The 23,301-nt window shown below is 54.8% G+C and overlaps 2 protein-coding genes and 1 long non-coding RNA gene across 12 annotated transcripts in view; 2 read left to right on the forward strand and 1 right to left on the reverse strand.

Moving 5' to 3' along the window:
- The first annotated feature begins 70 nt into the window (after positions 1-70).
- CCDC51 (coiled-coil domain containing 51) lies at positions 71-12,995 on the forward strand. 4 transcript variants are annotated; one of them, XM_046661569.1, is made up of 4 exons: positions 71-118; positions 9,909-10,228; positions 11,271-11,435; positions 11,998-12,995. In XM_046661569.1, the coding sequence occupies exons 2-4, from the start codon at positions 9,917-9,919 to the stop codon at positions 12,751-12,753; spliced, it is 1,233 nt and encodes a 410-aa protein (XP_046517525.1). In that variant the 5' UTR covers positions 71-118; positions 9,909-9,916; the 3' UTR covers positions 12,754-12,995. The 4 variants fall into 4 exon arrangements, with proteins under 4 accessions (XP_046517525.1, XP_046517438.1, XP_046517252.1 ...); XM_046661482.1 differs by lacking the exon at positions 71-118 and adding an exon at positions 144-498; XM_046661296.1 differs by lacking the exon at positions 71-118 and adding an exon at positions 4,776-4,914.
- LOC124239739 (uncharacterized) lies at positions 2,627-4,834 on the reverse strand. Its single transcript, XR_006888682.1, has 4 exons — positions 4,742-4,834; positions 4,602-4,657; positions 4,432-4,519; positions 2,627-2,980 (listed from the first exon to the last, which is right to left on the reverse strand). It is a non-coding gene; the product is annotated as an uncharacterized LOC124239739 (long non-coding RNA).
- PLXNB1 (plexin B1) overlaps positions 12,056-23,301 on the forward strand; it is a 29,595-nt gene continuing 18,349 nt past the window's right edge. The window contains exons 1-5 of one of the 7 annotated variants that reach the window (XM_046660666.1): positions 12,056-12,140; positions 19,918-19,970; positions 20,654-21,766; positions 22,586-22,768; positions 23,096-23,224. In XM_046660666.1, the coding sequence (XP_046516622.1) occupies positions 20,660-21,766; positions 22,586-22,768; positions 23,096-23,224 (1,419 nt within the window). In that variant the 5' untranslated portion in view covers positions 12,056-12,140; positions 19,918-19,970; positions 20,654-20,659. The other 6 variants (XM_046660585.1, XM_046660506.1, XM_046660437.1 and 3 more) reach the window with 6 other exon arrangements.

Genomic DNA, 23,301 nt, shown 5'->3' on the forward strand with positions numbered 1-23,301 from the left:
CAATGAGCTGCCAGCCGGCGGGCGCGGAGGAATGACGCAAATTCCAGCGCGCCGCCGTGCTCTGCCGCATGCTTGCCCTTCTCGGTGGTGTCCAGCCTCCTTGGGTTCCGCCGCTCAGGTACCGGCACCTGGGACTCAGTAGGTCTGCGGCGGGAGCTCTGTGCGGCGCGATCCGAGTTACCAGGGCTGCAGGTCTGAGGCTCACCAGCCCCACTGCGGAGGTGGCTCAACCCTTGCAGCCTGACTTCCTGTGGTGTACACTGCCGCGCTGGAGCAGTTCGCCCTGACGTTCAAACGTGCGCATGTGAACCCGGGCGGGGAGCATGCAGGGCTCTGGTCTCTGCGACTCCTTTGTCTTCCTCCCACCGGACCCGCCTCTCACTCGAGGCCCTCTTGGAGAGGAGTCTGGGAGAATGGGGTTGGGCGAGGATTATGACTAGAGCTGTTGTGAGCAGACGTCTTTGAGAACAGTAAATGGTTTGAATGTGTACATTTGAGGTAGGTCTGGGGAAGAAAGGTCAAAGGAGAAGGGACGATCCTGAGAAGGGTGTTCCTGTGTTGGAGGAGGGTGGGAACTAACTGCTCAGGCTGTTAACATTCATTTACTTATTTCTCTGAGAGTCCTTGAGTGTTTTTGTCCCAAGCGCTGGTCATACGCAAATGAATGAGGCTGAAGAGATCAAGAAAATCCCCTGGAAGTGACACCTGCGCTGTCCTACAGGTTGAGTATGGGAATTATCAAGAGTTAGCAAGGGAGCTGGCACAGACTACTCAGACAAGAATACACCACCAAAATGGAGGCCACACAAGTGCTAGATAGGAGTTATCTATGGCGAATAGAGATGATAAAGCTTCAAAAACGAGCACGGATTCAAGCTGGGCCTGGGCCCCCGACAGGATTTTATTGGGCAGCAGTGGTGTGGTGGGCAGTTAGCAGGAACGGGGTGTTGGAGAGTAACAGGGGCAAGACTCTTCATCCTTGCATGCTCAGTGCCAAGCTTAGCTTGTGCGTGTCCTATGAATATTTGTGAAAGCAGTAGATGAAAGGGAGATGGCTGTCAGGACCTAGAGGGTCTTGAATACTTTAGTTTTGAGGCAACTGGTAGGTTCCCTTAGATAGCTGTGCAAATGTTGACTGCTTAAGTCTTAATTGTTGCAGGTCTCTGGTCCTGTAGAGACAGGATTGTACTTCATTTGTCAGGAGAGATTAGGTTCCACCAAATAGAAAAGTAGGAGCTTACTCTCAGGGGCAGTGTGCTGGCACTGGCTCTTAGAAGGGTTGTTCTCAGTAGCTCAGGGCTGGGTGCCAGCTGGCAAGGCTTCACAGGGAGTGCCTAAAGTCCAAAGGAGGTGCTGCTGGCTTTGCAACTTTCCAGGAGAGGACCAAAGCAGGCTATTTTTTTTCCCCTGTTGATATCAAGTATATTAGTCATAAAACGTCATAAAACATAAAAAACCTATCAAAACCTTTCCAGTTGTGACTTAGCAAAATCTCAGACTAGTTCTAGGGCCCTTTTTGAAAACACATTCTGACGAAGCTTAGCATTATTCCCATAATTTTATCAAGAGCCTGGAGGGGAAATCCAAAGACTTGTGCCTCTGAATTAAGTGTTTCAATATATATGCATTTAGCACACATTATGGCTGGTCTGTTTTCAAGGAATTTACTCCTTCTGGAGTCAAGGGTGGTAGATAATCAACAGATGTCAGGAGACAAAAATGAAACAGGGTGAGAGATACTGGGACTGCCACTTTATATAGAGTGGTCAGAGAACAGCTCACTACTGTGATGTTTCAGTTCTCTAAAGGGGGGAAATCTCCAGTTACCAGAAGAGTGACAGGCAAAAGGAAGAGTTGCTGAAAACACAGTGAGGCAGGAGCTTGCTTGGAATATAGGCCATTGTCGCTCAAGATGGATGAGGGGGATGAAGATATCAGAGGGTAGGGAGCAGCAACCTGAGCCCTTAGGGCTTCAGTGGTCATTGTAGGGATGCTGGCTTGTACTCCAAGAAGCCAGTGAAGAATTCTGAGCCAAGGAGAGAGTATGACTTTATGGTTTAGTGAGATCACTCTGGGTCCTGAGAGATTAGACTGTAGGGAAGAAAGGGTAGGAGCAGGAAGACAAATATGAATGTGATTGCAATAATCTAGCTGAGGGATTTTAGGGGTAGAATGGGGGCGGGGGGGGGGGGTGGCTGGAGGAAGTATAAAGGAGCCAGAGTTAATTTTGCTGACGGGTTGAATATGGGGTATGACATGGGAACCTAGCAAGGACCTTTCTGAAGCCCTAGTAGAAACGCAGACCTGGGGGCTTCAGAGTAAGCTTTGTTCTTAGAGACTTTCAGGAATCTCTCCTTTCCCCAGTTTTCTTCCCTTCATAACGCGAATGTATTTGTCCTGCTCCTCTCTCACAACAGAAGCTCCTTGACAGCAGGAATTGGTCACTGGTACATGCTCAGCCTGCACATAGCAGACTTCTTACATGAACAGATGAACAATCCCATTAAAAGAAATGGCAACATGGATGTTGTAACAGAGAAAGATGGGTTTTCTTTCCAAAGTACAAGTTCTTCCACTAACCTCATGTAATGTATTCTGTTGAGTATACAACCAGACAAAAACAATAGCCATTTTAAACAAGCTGGTTTAATTCCAAGTGGTACAGAATTCGGGATAGAACAAAGACTGAAGAACACTGGCAGGATTCTGGGCTGGTTTACTCTGACCTCACAGATAACACAGAAATGGCTGAGTGAGCAGAACTAAAGAGATGAGTCACTATGATTTTTATTTTTTTTACAAAAGTTTATTCTTAAATGTACAACAGGCTCTAAGACAACACTTCATTCTAACTATAGGTGGCAACAGATGTTATGGAAGAGAATCCAGATGTTTAAATAGGAATGGAATTAAGGATCATCATTGCCTCAGGCACAAGGAACAGCTTACTTTTTCCCAGATTTCTTAATTCCACCTGTGGCTGGAAAAAGAAAGGAAAAGTCTCAGCTAGGGAAAAATACAGTTCTTATGGTAGAAACCCAAGAGGCCTGATATGAATCCCAGTAAGGCTCAGCTCTTATACTGGGCATTCTTTTTTTTTTTTGAGGAAGATTAGCCCTGAGCTAATTGCTGCCAATCCTCCTCTTTTTGCTGAGGAAGACTTGCCCTGAGCTAACATCTGTGCCCATCTTCCTGTACTTTCTATATGGGATGCCTACCACAGCACGGTGTGCCAAGCAGTGCCATGTCTGCACCCGGGATCCGGTGAACCCTGGGCCGCCGAAGCGGAACGTGCGCACTTAACTGCTGCGCCACTGGGCTGGCCCCTGAAGTCCATATTCTTAACCACCACATCACACTATACTACCTTCCATATTATAATCTGGGTTCTGGTTTACTCAATACCTTTATTTTACCCAATTTACAAATTACATAATTACAAATTACAATTAAGTATGCTTAATACAAGAATAAAGATCCTAAAGGGCTGTGACAAAATAAACCTTAAAAAATTAATGATGCTCAATGAGAATCTAGTAGTATAGGATTTCACCAAGGATTGACCTTTTCCCTATACACAATCAAAGATTAAGGAAAGGTACAAACTACTTCACATCATTCCAAAAAAAGAATCTCAATTGCTAGAATTTCAGCGCTGTGTGGGTAAACAATAATGAATCAGATGCACTGGGATAGAGGTCTTGGGAAGCCCTGGATGACAGTCCCACCATCCCAGCCTCCACTGTCCCTAGTGTGGCTCACAGTGATCCAATAGGGCATAGACAACTGTGGAGGAAATCCTAGTTTGAAGAATGTAAACAGGATTTAAGAAGCACAGAAAGTACTGGGATTCTTGAGCCTAAAAAATCTTTTGATGTGTAATCGATTCCTCTTACATAAAGAAAAGAAGAGGCAGAATTGTGGGGAATTAGGTTAAAAAATTATATAGCGCAGTAGCACGCCAAGGTGCCTGGACTTGAACCTTTAGGTGCATCAAGAAGTGCAAAGACTCAGGATGCAAAAGTATTTACTAGAGTTAACAATATGATTAGTAAACCACGAGATGTTAAAGCAATAAAGAAGCAGTGAAATACTAATTTGGGACAAGAAATCGTGGAGATATTTGGAAACTCAACTATGAACGTGTCTAAGATACATGAATTTTTGAGTTTCCATTTCTGTCGCTTCCTTAAGCAAGGGAAGCCCAGACTGCTTGGGAGGCAGGAAACTTCCTTTCCCGACCCTGTCTGGCTCCCGCCCCTTTCCGCTGCTGCGAATCCAAGCGTGGCTAGGGCCGTCCACCGCAGCGGACACGAGGACCGGGGACCGCGCAACTCACCAACGAGGGAGGAAACCAACCTGCCCGGGCCCGCGTCCAGACTGATGCTCAGAACGTTTGTCCGGCTTGAGCTCTACCCGGCCCTCACTTACCCAGCGGGCCCTTTCCCGCCGCTTTCGCTTTTAGCTCCTCCAGTTTCTTCTGCTCCTCCTTCTGTTTCTGCTTGAACGCCTTATCCTCCTAGGGAGAGGCAGAGCGGGTTCACTCCAGGCGGCTTTCCCAGTCCCTCCGCACCCGCCCATGCCTCCGCGCGCGCCCTCACCTCGTCCATCTCCTTGGCCTGCTTCTTAGGCTGCTTCAGGGGCTTCTTCTTGCCACCTGTGGGCGATACGAGCACGCTGAGCCCTGCCCCCGCCGGGTCCCGTTCCTCTTTGCCCCGCCCCGTCGGTCCCACATACTCACCTTCGCGGCCGGACATGGCGCCTGCCGCCCCTTCCCCAGACTCTGCCACCCGAAGCGGAGCTCCGCGTCCCACCCCCGAGCCTGTACCTCCACGGGGGCCCGCTGATTGGGTCCTAGTCCGGAAGTTGCGCTTCCGCTGCCGGAAGCGGCCCTCCGGAGGCGGGCGCTAAAAGGTGAGAGACCAAGTGAGTGGCGGGCGCTCGGTTGGGGTTGCGGCTCCAGCGCTAGGCGCGCCAGGTACCAGGGGGAGGGTCGTCCTGCCCGGGGTTGGGGGTGGCGGGGGAGGCCGGAAGCCGAGAGGGGTGCTTAACCGGAAGCCGCCGGGCCTGGGACTGCGCACGGGGAAGGCAGTGTGGCTAGAGGGAAGGGCAGGTGTAAAGGCCTTGAAGCGCAGCGCCTTCCTGGGACGGAGGAAAGCACAGCATGGCTGGAGGGAGATGCGAGGGAGGTGGCAGAAGTGGGTGGAGGCCAGGTCACCTGGTCCTAGAGCTTTGGAGGCCACTGGAAGGAGTTGGGTTTTGTAGTATAGTCCGGAGTGCGACTTTTTGCAAATTCTGTTTATTCATTCAGTACATTTTTGTTGAGTATGTTCTACGTGCAGACAGTATTCTAGGCACTGAGGATGCAGCAGTGAACAAACCAGTGCCGGCTCTGGCAGAGCGGACATAGTGGGTGAGACAGACTAGAAGCAAGTAAATAAGTGAAATACATATTGTAGGTCATGTGATATGTACGAGGAGAAAAATAAAACAGGCAAAGTGGGTAAGGAGTGCTGGGACGGGTGGCAGTGACACTTGAGCAGGACTTGAAATCAAAGGGAGGGAGCAAGCAGTACAGATAGCCAACAGCTGGTGTGAAGGCCCTGAGGTGGTGATAGCCTAGTGTGTTCCAGCAACATCAAGAAGGTCCATGCATGGCAATTATGTGAGAAGAAGGATGTGTTAGCTAACCTTACAGTGGTAAACATTTAGCAATATATACGTGTCAAATCACATTGTACACCTTAAACTTACACAATGGTATATGTCAATTATTTGTCAGTAAAGCTGGGGAAAAAAAGGTCGATGTGACTGGAGCAGAGTGAAGAAAGAGAGACTAGTGGGACAAGAGGTCAGAGAACAATGAGAACCAGGACGTGGATGCCCTGTAGGCCAAGGGAAGGATTTTAGCTTTTACCTTGAGAGAAATGGGGAACCACTGCAAGGTTTGAGCAGAGAGAGACATAGTCTGATCTGTGTTTTGAAAGGCCCGCTGGCTGCTCTGTTGACACTAGACTGTAGGGCCCAGAGTAGAAGCAGAGAGACCTGTCAGGAGGCTCTTAGGATAATCCAGCCAAAGATGTTGGTCGTTGGGACCAGGTAGTAGCAGTGGCAGGGGCAAGAGGAAGAGGGGTTCTGGATTTAGGAAAGAAGTAGCATTTGCTAATGGATTAAATATGAAGAGGGAGAGAAAGCAAAGAGTCAGGGATGATGTGAGATTTTTGGCCTGATTGAGACTTGTGGTTTTCATTAACCAAGATGGGGAAGGCTGCGGGAAAGGCAAATTAGGGAAGGAAAGGGAAGATCCCCAAGAGCCTTCTAAGCAGAGGTGTGGATTGGGCAGTTTAATAATGATCCTAGAATCCAGAGGAGAGGTCTGGGCTGGAGAAGTCAGAGTATAGTTTTTTTTTTTTTTTTTTTAAGTAACAGCTTTATTGAGATATAATTTACATGCCATACAATTCATCTATTTAATGTGTACAATTAAGTGGTTTTAGTATATTTACAGTGCTATGCAATCATCACTACAATCAATTTTAGAACATTTTGTAGATGGTTTTTAAAGCCACCAGACTGGATGAGAGAGAAGTCTAAGGGTTGAGCCCTGGGGCACTCTGTGGAGAGGCTGGGGACTGGAAGCCAAGGGTAGAAGGCATTTCAAGGAGGAGGGAGCTATCACGAGGCACAGGCTGCTGACAGGGCAAGTGAGATGAGGACAGAACTGACCATTGGACTTAACAGTGTGGAGGTGACCTGGACAAGAGCAGTTCCAGTTACATGGTGGGAGTGAAGGCCAGATCAGAGAGGGTTTAAGAGAGAACAGGAGTGGAGGAACTGGAGACAGCTAGTGCAGATGATCTGTCAAGGAGTTTGGCTGTAAAGAGGAGCAGAGAAGTGGGGCAGTTGCTGGAGGGAGTGTCAGATCAATTACTGAGCAGTGTCTGAGGAGGGGACATGGGACCTGGGGCACAGCTTGGGCTTCCCTAGAGCATGAATTCTTTATCCTGAGGAACAAGAGAGAAGGTGGAAATGGGACAGACACTAGTAGGTGGGAAGGTATGGTGGGAGTTTATGGAAGTTCTCTTCTAATTTTTAAATATTTTATTGGTGATAAATGAAGCAAGCTGTCAGCTATAAGTCAGGATGAGGGCCAGATGATGGAAGTTTGAGGAAAGAGCAGTTGGGAGAGGAAGGAAGACAGTCATCTGGAGGGAGTGGGATAATGGATCTGGAGGGGCAAGATTCTGAACTTGGCCCTAAAGGCCCTCCTTAATTTGGCCTCTGTCCACCTGTCCAGCCTCTCCTCTGTCCACGCTCCTCTGCTGCTTTCCAGCTGCACTGGCCACCTTTTAGGTTTTAGACGACCTCAAGCGTTTTCCACTTTTGTCCTCTGCCAGGAACATCTTCCCTTTGCTGGTTGAGGGGCCTGTGAGACATCTAAGTTGGCAGGAGCTGAGAGACAGGCTAGGGTGGGAGAGTGGGAGGCTGAGAAGATGGATGAGTGGAGGGACAACTTGGGAGTCATTGGTGCATTCCCTCATAAAGCAGAGTCCCTGCTTGTGTTCTAGTGAGGGGCTAGGCAACACGTAGACAAGGCAGTATGTGTCTGATGGAGAAAAATAAAGCAGGTAATGGTGGGAGTAGTCAAGGAAGGCCTTACCAAGAGGTGATATTTGAGCAAAGATGTAGAAGTCAGGGTGAGCTGACTGGATTTGTGGAGAACAGTGGACCAGGCGAAGGAAGTGGCAGGGCACAGACTCTGTGGCAGGGTTGTGCTTAGCATGTTAGGATGGCTGGAGTGGAGTACAGGGATGTAGAGAAGGAAGGGATAAGAGGACCAGGGCTTGTTGGCCTCTAGCAGGACTGGTGTTCATGCCAGGTGAGATGGGAGCTGTTGGTGAGTTTTGAACTGGGGGATGTGATCTCACTTAGAGTTAACAGAGCCTCTGGTTGCCATGTGAAGAACAGCTGTGAGGGGCCGGGGAGGAAGCCAAGTCTGCATAGGAAGCTGTAGCTGTCATCTCTGTTAGGGATGGCTGACTTTCCTGGGGTCCAAGAGTGGGAAGCTGGTAGAGAAAGAGCCAGGAAAGGGGGTGGAGAAGAAAGGAAGGAAGGAAGCCAAGAGGGGGCAGGGATTTAAAAAAGAGAGGGTGTTGAAAGCTGCAGAGATATTGGAGAAGAAATCTGAGAAGCACCTGCTGGATCTGACAAGGTGGAAGTTTGGCAGGGCCTCCAGGAGAGCAACCTTGGTAGTGGAGTGGGGTCAGGAGAGAAGGGGGCTGAGGAAGTAGGGCCAGCCAAGGTGGACACCTTTCTGCTGAGTGTTGCTGAGAAGGAGAGTGGGTTCTACGGTTGGCCGTGCTGTAAGGCTGCATGCTTTGCTTTGATGAGGGGTACACCTGCAGGATTCTTGTGAGGTCACAGCTTGTGTGCAGTGGGTGCTGGCATTGAGCCCTAGAAGGCCTGCCCGACCACTGCAGCATGGATAGTGTGCACTCCCTTGGGCCTTATGAATGAGGTCCAGGGGTTCGGGTACGGCACCAGCTTGGAACCACTGTTACAGGGATGTCCCCTTCTGTGGCTCTTAGCTTAAGCCCACTTTGGCCCAGAGGCATTTCCTTACCCAACCAACTTTGTTTTCAAGAGGGCTTGAGCTTCTCCAGGCATGGCACGATAGGGAGGAGGCTGGGGTGCTCTGAGTGGGTCTCTGTTCCACATTACCTTACATTAGGAAGCTCCTTTTTTTGTAACTGGAGCTCCTCCAATCTGTCTTCCCATTCCCAGCTCCCTGTGCTTTTCTCTCTCTGGCCTGGTCGTTTGACCACTAGGTGTCACTCTGACAGCCAGAGTCAGTACTTGGGGGCGGGGGTGGTTTGGCCAGAGAAGGGTGCTGCTGGCTCAGGTTTGCCTGGGAGCATGGGTCACCTGGCCCTCTCTTTGGGGTCCTCACTGCTGCTCTTAGGTTCAGGCAAGGCCTGACTGCATAATGGGACACTCTGTGTGTTGTTTCGGTAAATGAGAAATAGGTGTTGTTGGGGCCCAAACATCAAAGCAGGATTGAAAAGGGAAAGGTTAAGGAAACCCAACCTGTTGAGCAGTGAGTAAGATTGGAGAGGAGGAAGAAAGCTTATGGAAAGTGAGAGACGAGACACTGGGAGTTGGTAGCTTGGAAGGTCTGGGCTTGGAGGGCGGAAGGAGAAGGGCTGGTGTGAACCTAAGAAAAGTTGTCCTTTATGAAGAAACCCAAGTTATTTTGTTTTGTTTTTTGAAGAAATCTAGGGTTTTTTGTTTTATTTATTTCCCCCTGGAATTGTCTTCTTAGAGGAGAGCTGAGGAGGGAGTTTTCTGCCTGGCGACACGAATGACCTGTGTTCTCCAACGAAAATGAAACTCTGCTTCCCCAGTGCTGAGGCAACCCTTAGGGAGTCTGGGAAGTTGGTTTCAACGGTCTTTTACAGAAATCTTTCCCTGAAATCCCCTCAGTTCCACAGTTTCCCTGGGAGGCTTTGTGCATCTTTGTGGGGCTTTGTCAGCATGGTTGCAACTCAGGTTTGAGAATTTTCTTTGACGTTATCAGAAAACTAGGCACCAGGATTCTCATCCAAGTCAGAGACCTGAGGGTTGCGGGAAGGTGGGTGGATTGGGAAGGTCTGGTTCATGTGGCGTTATGGAGGGAGGTGGATGCCATGATTTCCTGCACACGTTCTTCCGTACGGTGTTTTGTTGTCTGGGAGCACCCAAGGGGAACCCTCACCACAGTGGCTGCCTTCTCTGGGCCAACAGAGTAGTGCTTAGTTTGGACTTTTTAGTGGAAATTACTTGTTTCAGAACTGTCCCTAGGCCTTGAAACCTGACTTCTGCCCAGCCTTTCTCAGCCGTGAGCTGATCTGTCTGGCATCCCCCCACAGATCTCCCGATGACAGGGCACAGCCCTGTGTTTGCCATGCAGCACATCGTGGGTGTGTCCCCTGTATTGGTGCGGAGAAGCCTCCTTGGAAAGGACCTCTTTATGACCAGGACTCTCTGCAGCCCAGGCCCCAGCCAGCCCAGAGAGAAAAGACCTGAGGAGGTGGCCCTTGGGCTGTACCACCGCCTCATAGTGCTGGGAAGAGCCCTGGGACATGGCATTCGGCAACGAGCATCCTCCACAGCCAAGACTTGGTGGGACAGATATGAACAGTTTGTTGGACTCAGTGAAGTTCGAGAGGCCCAGGGAAACGTGACTGAGGTGAGGAGGGGAGCGGGGGTGGTTAACCCTGCCCTCTGACTCAGGAAATATGGCCTGGATGTTCCTGCCAAACAAGTCACCATCCACATGGTGCTGAGAAGCCACATCCAGATTTGCCTTTTCTTGGACCAATACCACTATAAGAGGGATTTGACTAGTTTCTCACATGACAGCCTGGGTTTGATACTACTGGGGTGAAGATCTCTGTGTAACTGTGCCCTCCCTCCCCCCAAAACAAACTATTGTGTACCAGTGAGCCCCTGGCCATTAATGTCCATTCTGTTAGGCCAGCAACCACTTCCTTCATTGACTCTTTGGGGGTTGATAGTGAGAGTTGCCTGCAGGGTTGCTATGTTACAGTGTCCTCAAAGCCCTGTGTGTAATTAAAACTTCCCTTGTGAAGGTAGGAACATCTGGGAAACATCATACTGTGAGGTGGAAAGAGCTGCCTGTGGTTGTCAAGTCCATTGAGGCAGCAGAAACACATCCTGCTGTCTTTGTTCCCACTCCTGCCTTGGCACAGACCAGTAGAGCGAGGTGGGAAGAACCCAGGGTTCGGCTGGAGGTTTTGAGGTACACTGCTGTCTCTCCCCTTGGAGGTCACGATCTCAGCTGAGCCAAGGTTTCTGGGTCTGTAAAATGGAGGCGATAGCAATGCCTCTCATGGCGTTGTTTTGAGGCATAAATATAGTAATACACATGAAACAGCTTAGGAACTAGGTTCCTTTCTGTGGTAGTGTCAGACTAGAGTTGGCTGGGTTTGGTGAACACAGATTGTGTGCATTGTTAACTATTTTCAAATTTCTCAGGGGCATGTTACTTCTACTCAAATGGGTAATCCGGTGAGTCTGATGGGCATGGCCCGGGGCTGCACTTTGAGGACCACTGGGTGAGCCAGGATTATGTGTCTGAGGGATTCTTTTTCCACCTTTGCACTGACACCCCACTGACCTCTTCTCAGCCGCAGCCTTGTTAGGAATAGAGCTGAGCAGATGTGGGTGTGGAGGGAAGGGGCACATGGCCTCTCTTGTTCTCTCTTCAGGCAGAGAAAGTGTTCATGGTGGCTCGAGGGCTTGTTCGAGAGGCTCGGGAAGACTTGGAAGTTCAGCAGGCCAAGCTGAAGGAGGTGAGGGACCGCTTGGACCGCATCTCCAGAGAGGATAACCAGTACCTGGAACTGGCTACTCTGGAGCACAGGATGCTGCAGGTAGGCACCCGGGAGGCAGCCCTTCTTCACCTAGAAGGGAAGCTAGCCTGGTAGGTCATGGAGGGATGAGGTGGGAACTCTGACTGGTCTGGTGGTCAGAGACCTGGGTGAGGAGGGAAACCAGAAGCTCCTATGGAGGGACTGGGCCCCAGGCTTCCAGAGCCTATTCACCCACTTCCTCCTGGAGTACTGGCAGCAGTCCAGGGCAGTATAATCTGGGCCCAAGATTGCTGAGGAGGGAGCACCATGGAGGGGAGTGGCCCAGAGAGTGCCAGGCACTCCCCTCCTGATAGACATGGTCTGTAGACATTAGTGCATGTCTGGTCAAACCCAAGACTGCTTGGGTGGGAGGACAGTGCAGCTCATCTCGACCACCCCCCATTCTTTTGCTCCCCTCATGCGACCAGGCTTATGCTGCCTTCTTGCATTCAGCATGTTTATAGAGCATGTAATCTGTGCCAGGCGTGAGCCTGAGCCCTAGGGACATGGTAGTGGGACATCTGCGGGCAGCTACAGCTGCAGGGCCACACTACTGCTGTATAACACAACTTTGCTTTGGCAGGAGGAGAAGAGGCTTCGCACGGACTATCTGCGTGCCGAGGACTCTGAGCGAGAGAAGTTCTCCCTCTTCTCTGCGGCTGTGCGGGAAAGTCATGAGAAGGAACGCACTCGGGCCGAGAGGACCAAGAACTGGTCCCTCATCGGGTCAGTCCTGGGGGCCCTGATTGGTGTGGCTGGCTCCACCTATGTGAACCGTGTGCGGCTACAGGAGCTGAAGGCCTTGCTCCTGGAGGCACAGAAGGGGCCTGTGAGCCTCCAGGAGGCCATCCGAGAACAGGCATCCAGCTACTCCCTCCAGCAGAGAGACCTCCATGACCTCATGGCGGACTTAAGGGGCCTGGTGCAAGCTGGGCCAGGGCAGAGCTCTGGATCCCAGGCAGGTACTCCCCCAACACAAGACAGAGACACAGATGTTCTTTCAGCTGCCTTGAAAGAGCAGCTCAGCCATTCCAGGCAGGTCCATTCATGTCTAGAGGGTTTACAAGAGCAGCTTGATTCCCTGGAAAAGACTTTCAGCCGGACAGCTAGGGTGGTTCAGCTTGCAAAGGCTGCAGCACACCCAGGCCTGATGGAGCCAGCAGACGAGGCTCTGCATGGCTCCTTGCTGGAGCAGGAGAGCATGATTTTGGTGCTGTCGGACATGGAGCAGAGGCTAGAAGCCCAGGTCAACAGGAACACTATCTATAGCACGCTGGTTACCTGCGTGACATTTGTGGCCACCCTACCTGTGCTCTACGTGCTGTTCAGGGCCAGCTAGTCCCTGGACCCTCCTCCAGATGGTCTGAGAGGATAGGTGTGGATGTGGATTTAGTTAGAGAATTCTAGAAATGAAGTGAGCCTTTGTGGGTGCACACAACCTCAGCCAGAGTCTGAACACCGTCTCTGTGGCTCACCAGCAGACATACTTTGCTTTTTAGGCAATGCTCATTTACATTAATTATCAAACCTTTGTGCTAATGTCCAATTAAAATGTTGTTGAGTTTGTATTATTTAAAGTAATTTATATCAGACTGAGTTTTGTCCATTAAAAATTGAGATTGGGGACTTGAGGGTTGGGCCTGGAATTATGGTCATCACCCCCTCTCTCATGTCCTCTTGGTCTTGTTCTTAGTTTGGGGCCAGTTTTAGATGCACTTACCCTTGAGGCCTGGATTTTTGTTTTGTATTTCCTGGCCTGCCCTCTGCTTGCCTGACCCTCCTGTGTCAGATAACCTAGGGGTTGCATTGAGTAGAACCTAGCCTGCTGTCCACCCATTGGTGACCATGGTTTCTACCCCTCTTCTGGATCACTTTCTCAGCCATGGTGGGGAGACCCTCCTGGTTATAATGCTGGAGAAATGGTCAGAGGAGAGCAGGGAAGAGGGATTGGGGGAATGGCTGATAAATATTACTGGGGACATAATTACGGGGATTGGTGGCCAATCTGGGTCCCTGGTGCAGAGAGTGCTTTGGGCAGCACTGGTGTGCCACTAGGGCTGAGTGTCCTCCCACACACAGCCTAGGGATGGCCTCTATAGGCATGGGCAGAGGTCAGCCCACCAGCAGTGTGAACAGAGAGGCAATGATGGGGAGGGGCCTCCCAGACGTGGGAGGTGCAGTGGGGAGGCATGGAGGCAACTGCCCTGAGAACCCGTGACCTCTCCCTTTTCAGAGGGGAACAGCAACCTTTGACCTCCTGGGCTAAATGGCCATGGGTGGCCTTGTGGGTCCTTGAGCAAACAGGGGCAGTGGGGAGGCACTCTGTCCTCGCGTTAGAGTATTGGAGAACGCACCCTCCTTGCAGAGTGTACCGAGCTTGTATGCAGGGTCTGGGTAGGGGCTTCTGCAGGCTGGGGCTTGCTTGCCTGTGCCTGTGCAGAGCCGACTCTCACAGGCAGAGGCCAGTGGAGCCAGAAGTGTTTCCTATGAGGTGCCCTTTTCATGGAGCTGGTGCTCAGGCCTGGGCAGTGAGCATGGCCCAAGTGGCCCCATGGGTGCTATGAACCTCTTAGCTCCTGGTCCCTTGGTCATTTGGTCATTCCATCCTTGGCCTTGTTTTCTTTGTGTAATGGTTCCCCCTGGATGGCATAGGATGAAATGACCTCTGCATTTGTCATGTTCCCCATTCCAGTGGGGTAGAGGGTACCATATCTGTATACCAGTGAGGGATGCTATGGGGACCCTTCTAGGGTGAAGTAGGTCCTGAAGAGTGTGCACTTGAGTGAATGAATTTGAGGAGGGGAGGATTCCAAGTATGTGGAAGGGCCCCCTACAAGCCACACAGGCAGGAAAGGTAAGGTGGGTGAAGGACTTGGGGCAGACTGACCTGGCTGAAGTGGTGATGGGTGTGGGGGCGTTGTGGAACATAAGGTCAGAGAATGAGGTGGAGGACCTGGAGTGCCAGATAGGCAGGTACCTGGGGTCTCTGATGTCAGAGGCCAGGGATGAGGGAACTGGGGAGGGGTGCCATGCTGGTGCAGGTGATGTGCTGAGTGTCTGGACCCAGGTGCTGGAAGAGGGGGTGGAGGAAAGGGAGTGACCCAAGGAGTTGGCAGGGAGAATTTGAAAGGCAGAGTTGGGTAGATGAGAGTGAAGACAGACTCTTGATGGGGGTGGCAGGTGGGAAGAGGGTGCCTGTGATATTAGCTCTTTGGACAGTGGCCAGTGTGGATGACCTGAACCTTCTGGTTGAGGCTTCCCCTAGCCTGTGGAAGCTCTGGGGCCTTCCAGGGTGATGTGTGTGTGACAAGTTTTGTCTCCCAAGAGGCTATCCCAATGGCTTTGAGCCAGAGTCCTTCAAAAGTGCTAATAGGATGGGCCAGGTCCTGGCTCCTGCGTTTGCAGTGGGCAGGCCAGGGTGTGAAGGGCCCGGCAGAGGGCACAACTGGGCCTCGGGAGAGAACCTTTCTGCCCAGTGGCTCTTCCCTCAGAAGGCCCAGGTATTTGCCAGCGATGGAGTCCAGACTTGCCCAAGGCTTCTCAGCTTAGGGTGGGTCCAGGTACAGGCCTGGGAGGAAAGGAAGGAAATGTGCCCTTGCTTGTGTGCTTCTCCAGCCGTGTGCCCTCCTTTACCAGCGGGACTAGGTGTGGTGTCACCCCGACTTGCCGGTGAGCAAATAGGCTTGTGTGTGTGTTTGTTTGGTGGTGGGGGGGTCAGGTTACTTGGCTTAGTGATGGCGCAAACCCAGGCCCAACCCCAAAGCCTGCGCTCTTCCCGCACGGCCAGAGGTGGGGGCCGGAAGGAGGGGTTGGCTGTTTGGGAGTCCTGGGAGTAGGGGCGGTGGGCAGGACCGGTGCAGAGGGGAGAAACAAGGCGCCTAGCAGTTCAGGTAAAGAAAGTTGGAGGAGGACGAGCACAGGAGCCAGGTACTGGAAGGGAAAGAGGGAGCTCGCAGCGCTGCAGAGCGGGGGCGGTGGCTAGCGAACGGGCGGAGCAGGTGAGGGGCGCGGGTTCCACCCAGCGCTGGCGCGGTAGGAAGAGGCCCAGGCGCCGTACCACCACACCTGGGGGCGCGCAGCGCGACCCCCGCCCCGGCCCCTCCCAGGCCAGGAGGGCTCCGAATTCCGTTTCCAGCCCGGGCGCGCAGGTGAGGCCCGGCGGGGGCGGGGCGGGGCGGGGTGGGGCCGCCCGCGGTCTGGGCTCTACTCCTCACCCTCCTCTCGCGGCGACCCGCGTTGCCGGGGCTACCGCTGCGGTGCAGCCTGCCCCCACGAGGGAGGGGTCGAGTCCCCCTCCCTCGGCAAGTGCGGAGCCCGCCGGGCCGGAATGCGGGGTCCCGGGCGGCTCGGGGCCGCGCGCCCGGCTTTCCCGGCTGCTTCCGGCCTGGCCTGGGCGGCGGGCGGGGGGAGGGCGGCCCGGCGGGTGAGGGGGGAAGGAGCGGAGCCGGCCCGGCCGACGCAGCTTTGTCTTCTTTGTTCCCGGCGGTGGCAGTGCCGCGGCGGGAGGGGCGGGCAGCGGGCGCAGTTTTCCGCCCCTCGGTCTCCGGGTAACAGCTGCGGCTCTGCCAGACCCACCTCCGGGGGGCGGGCGGGGGGAGCGAGGCCGCCTCGCGCAGATCCCGAGCCCAGAGCGGCCGGCGCCCGCCTCGTTGCGCTCGTCCCGCGGGGCCCGGCCGGGTGGTGAGTGCGGGGCCCAGGGCCGGGCGGTGGGGACCGGGGCGAGGCGGCGCGCCTCCGGGGTGGAAGGGCCTGAGGCCACGATCCCGCCGGGCAGGGGTAGCCCGGGCGACTGGTGGGCAGCTTCGGTCCTGAGAGTTGGGACCACACTTCTCCGCGCGAAGGGAAACTCTGGCGGCTCCGCCTGAAACGCGATTGGGAGACAGAGGAGGTGGAGCTGCTCCTCCGCGCCCCCTCCTCGCCGCCGCCCGCCTCAGCCGGGACCGGCCGGCCCCTTCCCCGCCCTCCCAAGGCCACTGGTGGGGTCCTTGCCTCGCCGCCTGGCGAGGAGGGAGGGTCGGGGAAGAGCCTATGGGGAGGTTGAGGCTTCTCCTCTGTAGTAACAGCCCTTGCAGGCTGCGCTCGGTGCCACTGACAAAGGTGGATTGTGAGCCTTCTGCCAGGCGCCCCTGTACCCCCGCTCCACCCTCCCGCCCCCGACTTGGTACACTGACATAGACGGTGGGTGATTGATGAGCGCTCCTTCAGTCCTCATGGGTGCCCAGTAAATGCTGGATCCCCCACCCAACCTCAACACACGTACAACAGGACGAGCAGTGTGCACCACTGTACTGTCAATGAGTAACTTTTCTCCTGGGTGGACCCTGGGAGCCGAGCAGGAGGGCCGATAGGAAAGGCCAGTTTGCCACTAATCCCAGTGACTCTGTAAATGAGGGCTGGGGTATGACCCCTCTCTGGGTGTGGAAGGGCAGAGTTTGTGAGCCCCTTTGGTTGGTGAGGACAGCCCCAGGACGGCCTGGGGGGGGGGGGGGTGCTTGATCTTTGCAGACAGAAGTTAGGCAGTTTTAGGCCCTGCTGAGGAGATCCAGAGAAAGGTGGGCTCAGAAAACCTCTCGGAGCAGGCCTGGGCACAGGCAGAGTCAGGCTTTGGCTGTGAGCCTGGAGGAGACCTGAGATCTGGGGAGTGGGCAGGAGATCCTGGCTGTGCAAGCTGGGGACATGAGGCCTGGCTCCAAACCAGCCTTTTCAGCCTGTTCTGGCCTGGTCATTAATAAAAGTGGGGCTGACACCTAGTCCTTTGAGAGGCCAAGTGACTGGGAGAGAAGCCTGGGCTGTCTCCCCTACTGGCTGGGTGTCCCTGGCTGTGAAATGGGTGTTGTTTCAACGGGCAAGGAGCACCTGCCCTTTGCTAATGTCCATCCTAGTTGCTGGGACCTCTGGATCAAAAGCCACGCTCCTTGCCTTCAAGGAGATTCAAGTCCAGAGTGGGAGGGTGGAACAGAGAGAAAAGTGGCCTTGATTGGTGCTACTAATGCCAGGCACACAACATAACACTTTTAAGGGGCAGAGCAGCCCTGCCTCCCATTCTACAAATGGGAAATCTGAGGCTCGAAAAGCCCAAGCAGAGCTGCAGTACACACCGGTGTAGTGACTGGGTATGTCCATTCCATCCACCACAGGGAGTGGGCTCCTCAGGAGCCTGGGGGGACAGGGAAGGCTCCCTTAGGAGCTAATGATTGGGATAGGGAGGGGGTGGGCATTCCAGGCAGTGGGAACAGACCTTGTGACAGCAGGGAGGGGTGTGGGACAGCCTGCAGTTCAGGCGGGCAAGAACGAAGAGCATGTGTGGGGGAGCACTGATCTCACGGGAGAGGGCGTGGACTGGAGGGTTTGACCTTTATCCTTCAGGCCCTCGGGTGCCCCAGAGACTCTAGGGGGGCGGGATGTGCTCTGATTCTGCTTGAAGATCCTGTGAGGTAGGAGGGGGTAGCTTGGAGGGGCTAGGGGCTGCTCCGTGGCCTGTGGCAGAGGTTAAGTGAAATGTGTGTGGCCTATAAGGAGGAGAAAATGTCACTGCCCTTTTTTTTCTCCTCTCCACCCATGGTATGTGGGGAAGCGGGGGGGATGCTAGGCTCTGCTTCAATGATTGAAGACTGACGCTTTTCCTGGCATGGGTCAGCCTCCAGCCTCCTATGTGGGCTGGCCAGGAGCTGTTCTGATCCCACCCATTCTCTTCTTGGGGGCCACTCAACTGGCTTGTGATTTTACATTTGGGCAGTGTCTTGGTGGCTGCCCCTTGAGGGCTAGAGAACCTTGGCAGGAAGTAGGCTCTGAGCAAATGTTTGTAAGCAAATGAAGCAGTGAATGTTGGTCTAACCACGGGACCCTCTGCCCAATGCACAGCCCTGGTCATGAGGTGGCAGGAGGGAGTAAGCAATAGCTGAGTTCAGGAACTCAGGCAAACCCTGTCTTCCCAGAGAAAGAAACTTTCTTCCCCTATCCCATGGAAAGAAGGTGGGGGGCTCCTGGGAAGCCTGGCCTTGCCACAGTCCTGGGCTTCTCGCCGGGTTCACGGCTCTCCCTGCCACCCCCTTCCCCCCACCCCCTTGGGTGGCAAACAGACGCAGCCTTGTTCCCGCTCCCATAGAGCTGCCCTGTTCTCTGCACACTAAAAATGGAAACCCCCAAGCTATTTTGGGAGCAGTGCCCAGCTAGGCTGTGGCCATGGCTCCCCTGCTCCCACCGGGCTGCTAGACCCTCCTCCGAGCCTAGTGCCCAGCCTGGCTCACTCTGGGGCAGCCTCAGGAGCATCCCACTGGGGACTTGGCTGGGAAGAACTGACCTGAGCCCCAGGAAGCTCTTTGGACATTCTGCACAGGCACACTGGCAGCTGGGTGGCAGGAGGGGCTGGGCAATGTGGCCTGGGCACAGGCTCGCAGAGGAAGTGTCTCCTGGCCAGGGAGGCATGGCCTGTCACAGTACTTCACCAACCTTGGTGCTCCTGGCTGGCAACCACTGAGATCTGGAAAGGGTGGTGTTGCCATGGCTTCCTGGTCCAAGGAGGCCTCGGCTGGGGCCTGCAAAGAGGAGTCTGAAGCGAGCAGGCACCCAAGGTCTGGTGAGGTCCTGGGGATGGGGGCACAGCTCAGCATGGTGACTTCCTCTAGGACAACCCTTCCCCCACCCCAGGCCCTGGCTCTTCTCTGACCTGCAGGAGAGGAAATAGCAAGAGATGGCCTGGCTTCTGCAGCCCTCTAGGACTTATGGCTTGAACCAGGGAAGTGTGCACGAGTCTGTGTGTGTGGGTGTCTGAATGTGGGTGGTGGTGTGTATGTCTTGTTGGGTGGGTGTGATGTGTCTGTGTGGAGTGCGTGTTTGTGTGATGTGTGTGTTTCTGTGTATAAGGAGTTGTCTATGTGGATGTGTCTTTGTGCAGGTATCTAAGTGTGGGTAGTGTGTCTGTGTGGTGTGTCTGCCTGCATTTCTGTGTATGTTTCCCTATGCCGTGTGTACAGATTGTATCTGCATGCATCTGTGTGTGCGAGCACAGTGGGTGGTGTGTGCATGCAGGGTGGGTGGTATGTATGCTTTTTGGTGTGTGCAAGCATGTGTCTGCTTTTGTGCTGGTAGTGGTTTGGGCTAGGTTAGCCCCTTGCCTGTGTGGAGGGTGTGTACCTGGGTACCTTGGTAGGGCAGAGGATGAGAATGGGAGAGTGCTGAGAAGAAGGGAGAAGGGGCTGCAGAGGGACAGGGCCAAGCTGGGGGCTTGGCTGGGCCCTGTGAGCCATGGGGCTCCTTCCTAGCTGCCCTTTCCCAGGCCCCAAGGGTGCCTGGTTCTGCTGCCCTCCCCCTTCCTGTGTGGGCTCTGAGGAGGCGTCCCTTGTGGAATGTGTTTGGTGGCCGAGGGCCAGGCTGGGCCCAGCTCCACTGGCTGGCTAGGCGGCAGGGAGGGGTACCTTTGTGCTGCCTCCACGGTGGGGAGTCGGGGCTCTCACATGCCTGCAGCCCAGCCCCCAGCTTCATGCTCTGCTTTCTCCCTGGCTAGGTGACTCCCACACAGGTCATGCTGTTGTCTCCTGATCCAGCCGGCCCTGCTAGGTGAGCCTGACCTCACACTTAGGCATCTGGGAGAAGTGTGACTCCCACCTCTGCTGAGGGCTCTCCAAGGTGGGGTCCGGCCTTTCAGGCCCCGCCTCTGGCAGTGATAACCTCCCTCTTCTCTCTGGCCAGTTGGCTCTGTGATTATTGCCCTTCTGGATTCCTGGCCTGAAAGGCCCTTCATCAAATTCTTGCCCTGCTCTAGTATGCAGGTGGCCCATGGGACCTCGCCCTCCTTGCTTCTGCTCAGGAAACTGACATCCCTGAAGAGGGGCCCTCTCCCTCCTTGAGATTCTGGCCCCTTCCTTCCCATCACCTGCTCTCCTGCCCCTTCCAGGCACTCCTCCCTGGGGATGGGATGTTTCCCATATCTCTGCCCCTCTAGCCCCTCACCCTCGGACCCTGTGATGACACAGGGCACTGCAGGTGAGGGTAGGGTGGGGTGGGGTGCAGGTCTCCTGAGAGAACAGTACTGGCTGAGAACAGGGCAGTGTGCACCTTTCTAAGAATGTGTATGGTCCTGGGGTCATCCTGCACCACAGTGTCTATCTAAGCCTGGTCCTCCTCTGCTCACCCCCTAGGTTAGAAGGGGCATCTTGGCAATGTCACAGCCCTATCCCTCACTGGTAGCCCCACATTGCTCAGGTAGCCACGTGACCCCACACAACCTCTCTCCCTGCCAGGTGACCATGCCTGCTCTCGGCCCAGCTCTTCTCCAGGCACTCTGGGCCGGGTGGGTCCTCACCCTCCAGCCCCCTCCACCGGCTGCTTTCACTCCCAACGGCACACAGCTGCAGCATATGGCACGGGATCCCACCTCAGGCACCCTCTACCTAGGTGCCACCAACTTCCTGTTCCAGCTGAGCCCTGGGCTACAGCTGGAGGCCACCGTCTCCACTGGCCCTGTGCTAGACAGCAGGGACTGCCTGCCACCTGTGATGCCTGATGAGTGCCCCCAGGCCCAGCCTACCAATAACCTGAACCAGCTGCTCCTGGTGAGCCCGGGGGCCCTGCTGGTGTGTGGGAGTGTGCACCAGGGGGTCTGTGAGCAGCGGCGCCTGGGGCAGCTTGGGCAGCTGCTGCTGAGGCCAGAGCGGCCTGGGGACACCCAGTATGTGGCTGCCAATGACCCTGCAGTCAGCACGGTGGGATTGGTGGCCCAGGGCTTGGCTGGGGAGCCCCTCCTGTTTGTGGGGCGGGGATACACCAGCAGGGGTGTGGGAGGTGGCATCCCTCCCATCACAACCCGGGCTTTGCGGCCACTGGACCCCCAGGCTGCCTTCTCCTATGAGGAGACAGCCAAGCTGGCTGTGGGCCGCCTCTCTGAGTACAGCCATCACTTTGTGAGCGCTTTTGCACACGGGGCCAGCGCCTACTTCCTGTTCCTGCGGCGGGACCTGCAGGCTCAGTCTAGAGCCTTTCGTGCTTATGTGTCCCGAGTGTGCCTCCGGGACCAGCACTACTACTCCTATGTTGAGTTGCCTCTGGCCTGCCAGGGGGGCCGCTATGGGCTGATCCAGGCCGCGGCTGTGGCCACATCCGGGGAGGTGGCCCGGAGGGAGGTGCTCTTTGCAGCCTTCTCCTCGGCTTCTCCCCCGGCTGTGGGCCGGCCCCCATCGGCAGCTGCTGGGGCATCCGGAGCCTCTGCCCTCTGTGCCTTCCCCCTGGACGAGGTGGACCACCTTGCCAATCGCACACGTGATGCCTGCTACACTCGGGAGGGCCGTGCCGAGGATGGGGCTGAGGTGGCCTACATCGAGTATGATGTCAATTCTGACTGTGCACAGCTGCCTGTGGTGAGTCCTGGCACCACCCCAGCCCTTCCCCCTCTCTGAGGCCACTGGCCAGGTATTCATTGCTAAGCAGCTGCCCCGGGAGTCTGAAGGGAACCTGGTCATGGTGTGGGGGCTGATCAGATCAACGGATATTAAGTGCTTCCTTTGTGTCTGGGTGGTGGAGGGGTACCTTATTGTAAGTGTGGATTCAGGGGGACAGAGAGCCATGAAGAGGTGGGCTTGGACCGGGCATTGAAGGGGTGGCATTTGCATACGTGGACTGAGAAGGTGTCTGAGAAGGCAGGGACCCAGAATGTGGGAGGAGATGGGACCTATTGTTTTAGATTCTTGAGCAAGAGAGGCAGGTAAGGTTGAGACTTGTTTGGCTCTGGCCTCAGGATGGATTAAAAAGGAAAGAAGCTGCACACAGAGGGCCTGAGTCAGTGAGAGGTGGGAGGGGGCCTGAGAAGTGGTCCCAGAGAAGGCTGAGCACATAAATTGGAGGAAGCAACTCCCAGGCCAGGGATGGGAGAAAGTAGGGCCTCAGACAGCGAGGGGTCAAAAGAGGGGGAAGGAGTCTCTGGAGACTGTCTGAGGCAGCTGGAGATAAGCCACTGAGGCATTGGGCTAAGGATGTGGCTGTGGGAGACGCTGTCAGAGAGGGCCAGCAGAGAGACTGGGGGTGGGGACGAGGTTGTCCCAGGAGGCCCAGCAGAGAAGTCAGAACTGTTCAGGGAGAGTTGGCAGAGAGCCTGGAGGAGGGGATGGGCTTGTCCAAAGAGGATGGGACAGGGGAGGGTATCCAGGGAGGGCCTTACTGGTGCTTTTTACGGTTTGCAGGATACCCTGGATGCTTATCCCTGTGGCTCAGACCACACACCCAGCCCCATGGCCAGTCGTGTCCCACTGGAAGCCACACCAGTTCTGGAGTGGCCAGGAGTTCAGCTAACAGCTGTGGCGGTCACCATGGAGGATGGACACACCATTGCTTTCCTGGGTGACAGTCAAGGGCAGCTGCATAGGGTGGGTCCACAGGAAGTACTGGGCCCTGCCCCAGGGTCTGGAGGAGACAGACTGCTGGGGACCCAGCCTGGGCAGAGCTACCCCTGTGACTCCTGGGGATGGGATGTGGGATCAGTGACATGCCCCCAGCCCGAGGCTGGGAGAGGTTACCTGGGCTCCTCTTCCCAGTGCTGAGTGGTATATACCTGTGACCCCCTCCCCCAGGGTTGAGTGGTGTGACCTGTATTGCCTCGGAGGAAATTCTACTGCACATTGCTTCACTGGGGAGAGAGAGGAGGGCCTTGGGCATGTGGCCGTCCCAGACCCAGTGTGGTTCTCTGATCTTAGGTCTTCTTGGGCCCGGGAAGTGATGGCCACCCATACTCCACACAGAGCATCCAGCAGGGGTCTGCAGTGAGCAGAGACCTCACCTTTGATGGGGCCTTCGAGCACCTGTATGTCATGACCCAGAGCACAGTGAGTGCCAGGCGTGAGCCAGGGCCTGGCTGCTGGGAGGGGCCTTGGGCAGGGCCAGGGACCCATATGGGATGAGC

The sequence above is a fragment of the Equus quagga genome, chromosome 1, assembly GCF_021613505.1.
Source record: "Equus quagga isolate Etosha38 chromosome 1, UCLA_HA_Equagga_1.0, whole genome shotgun sequence".
Lineage (NCBI taxonomy): Eukaryota > Metazoa > Chordata > Mammalia > Perissodactyla > Equidae > Equus > Equus quagga.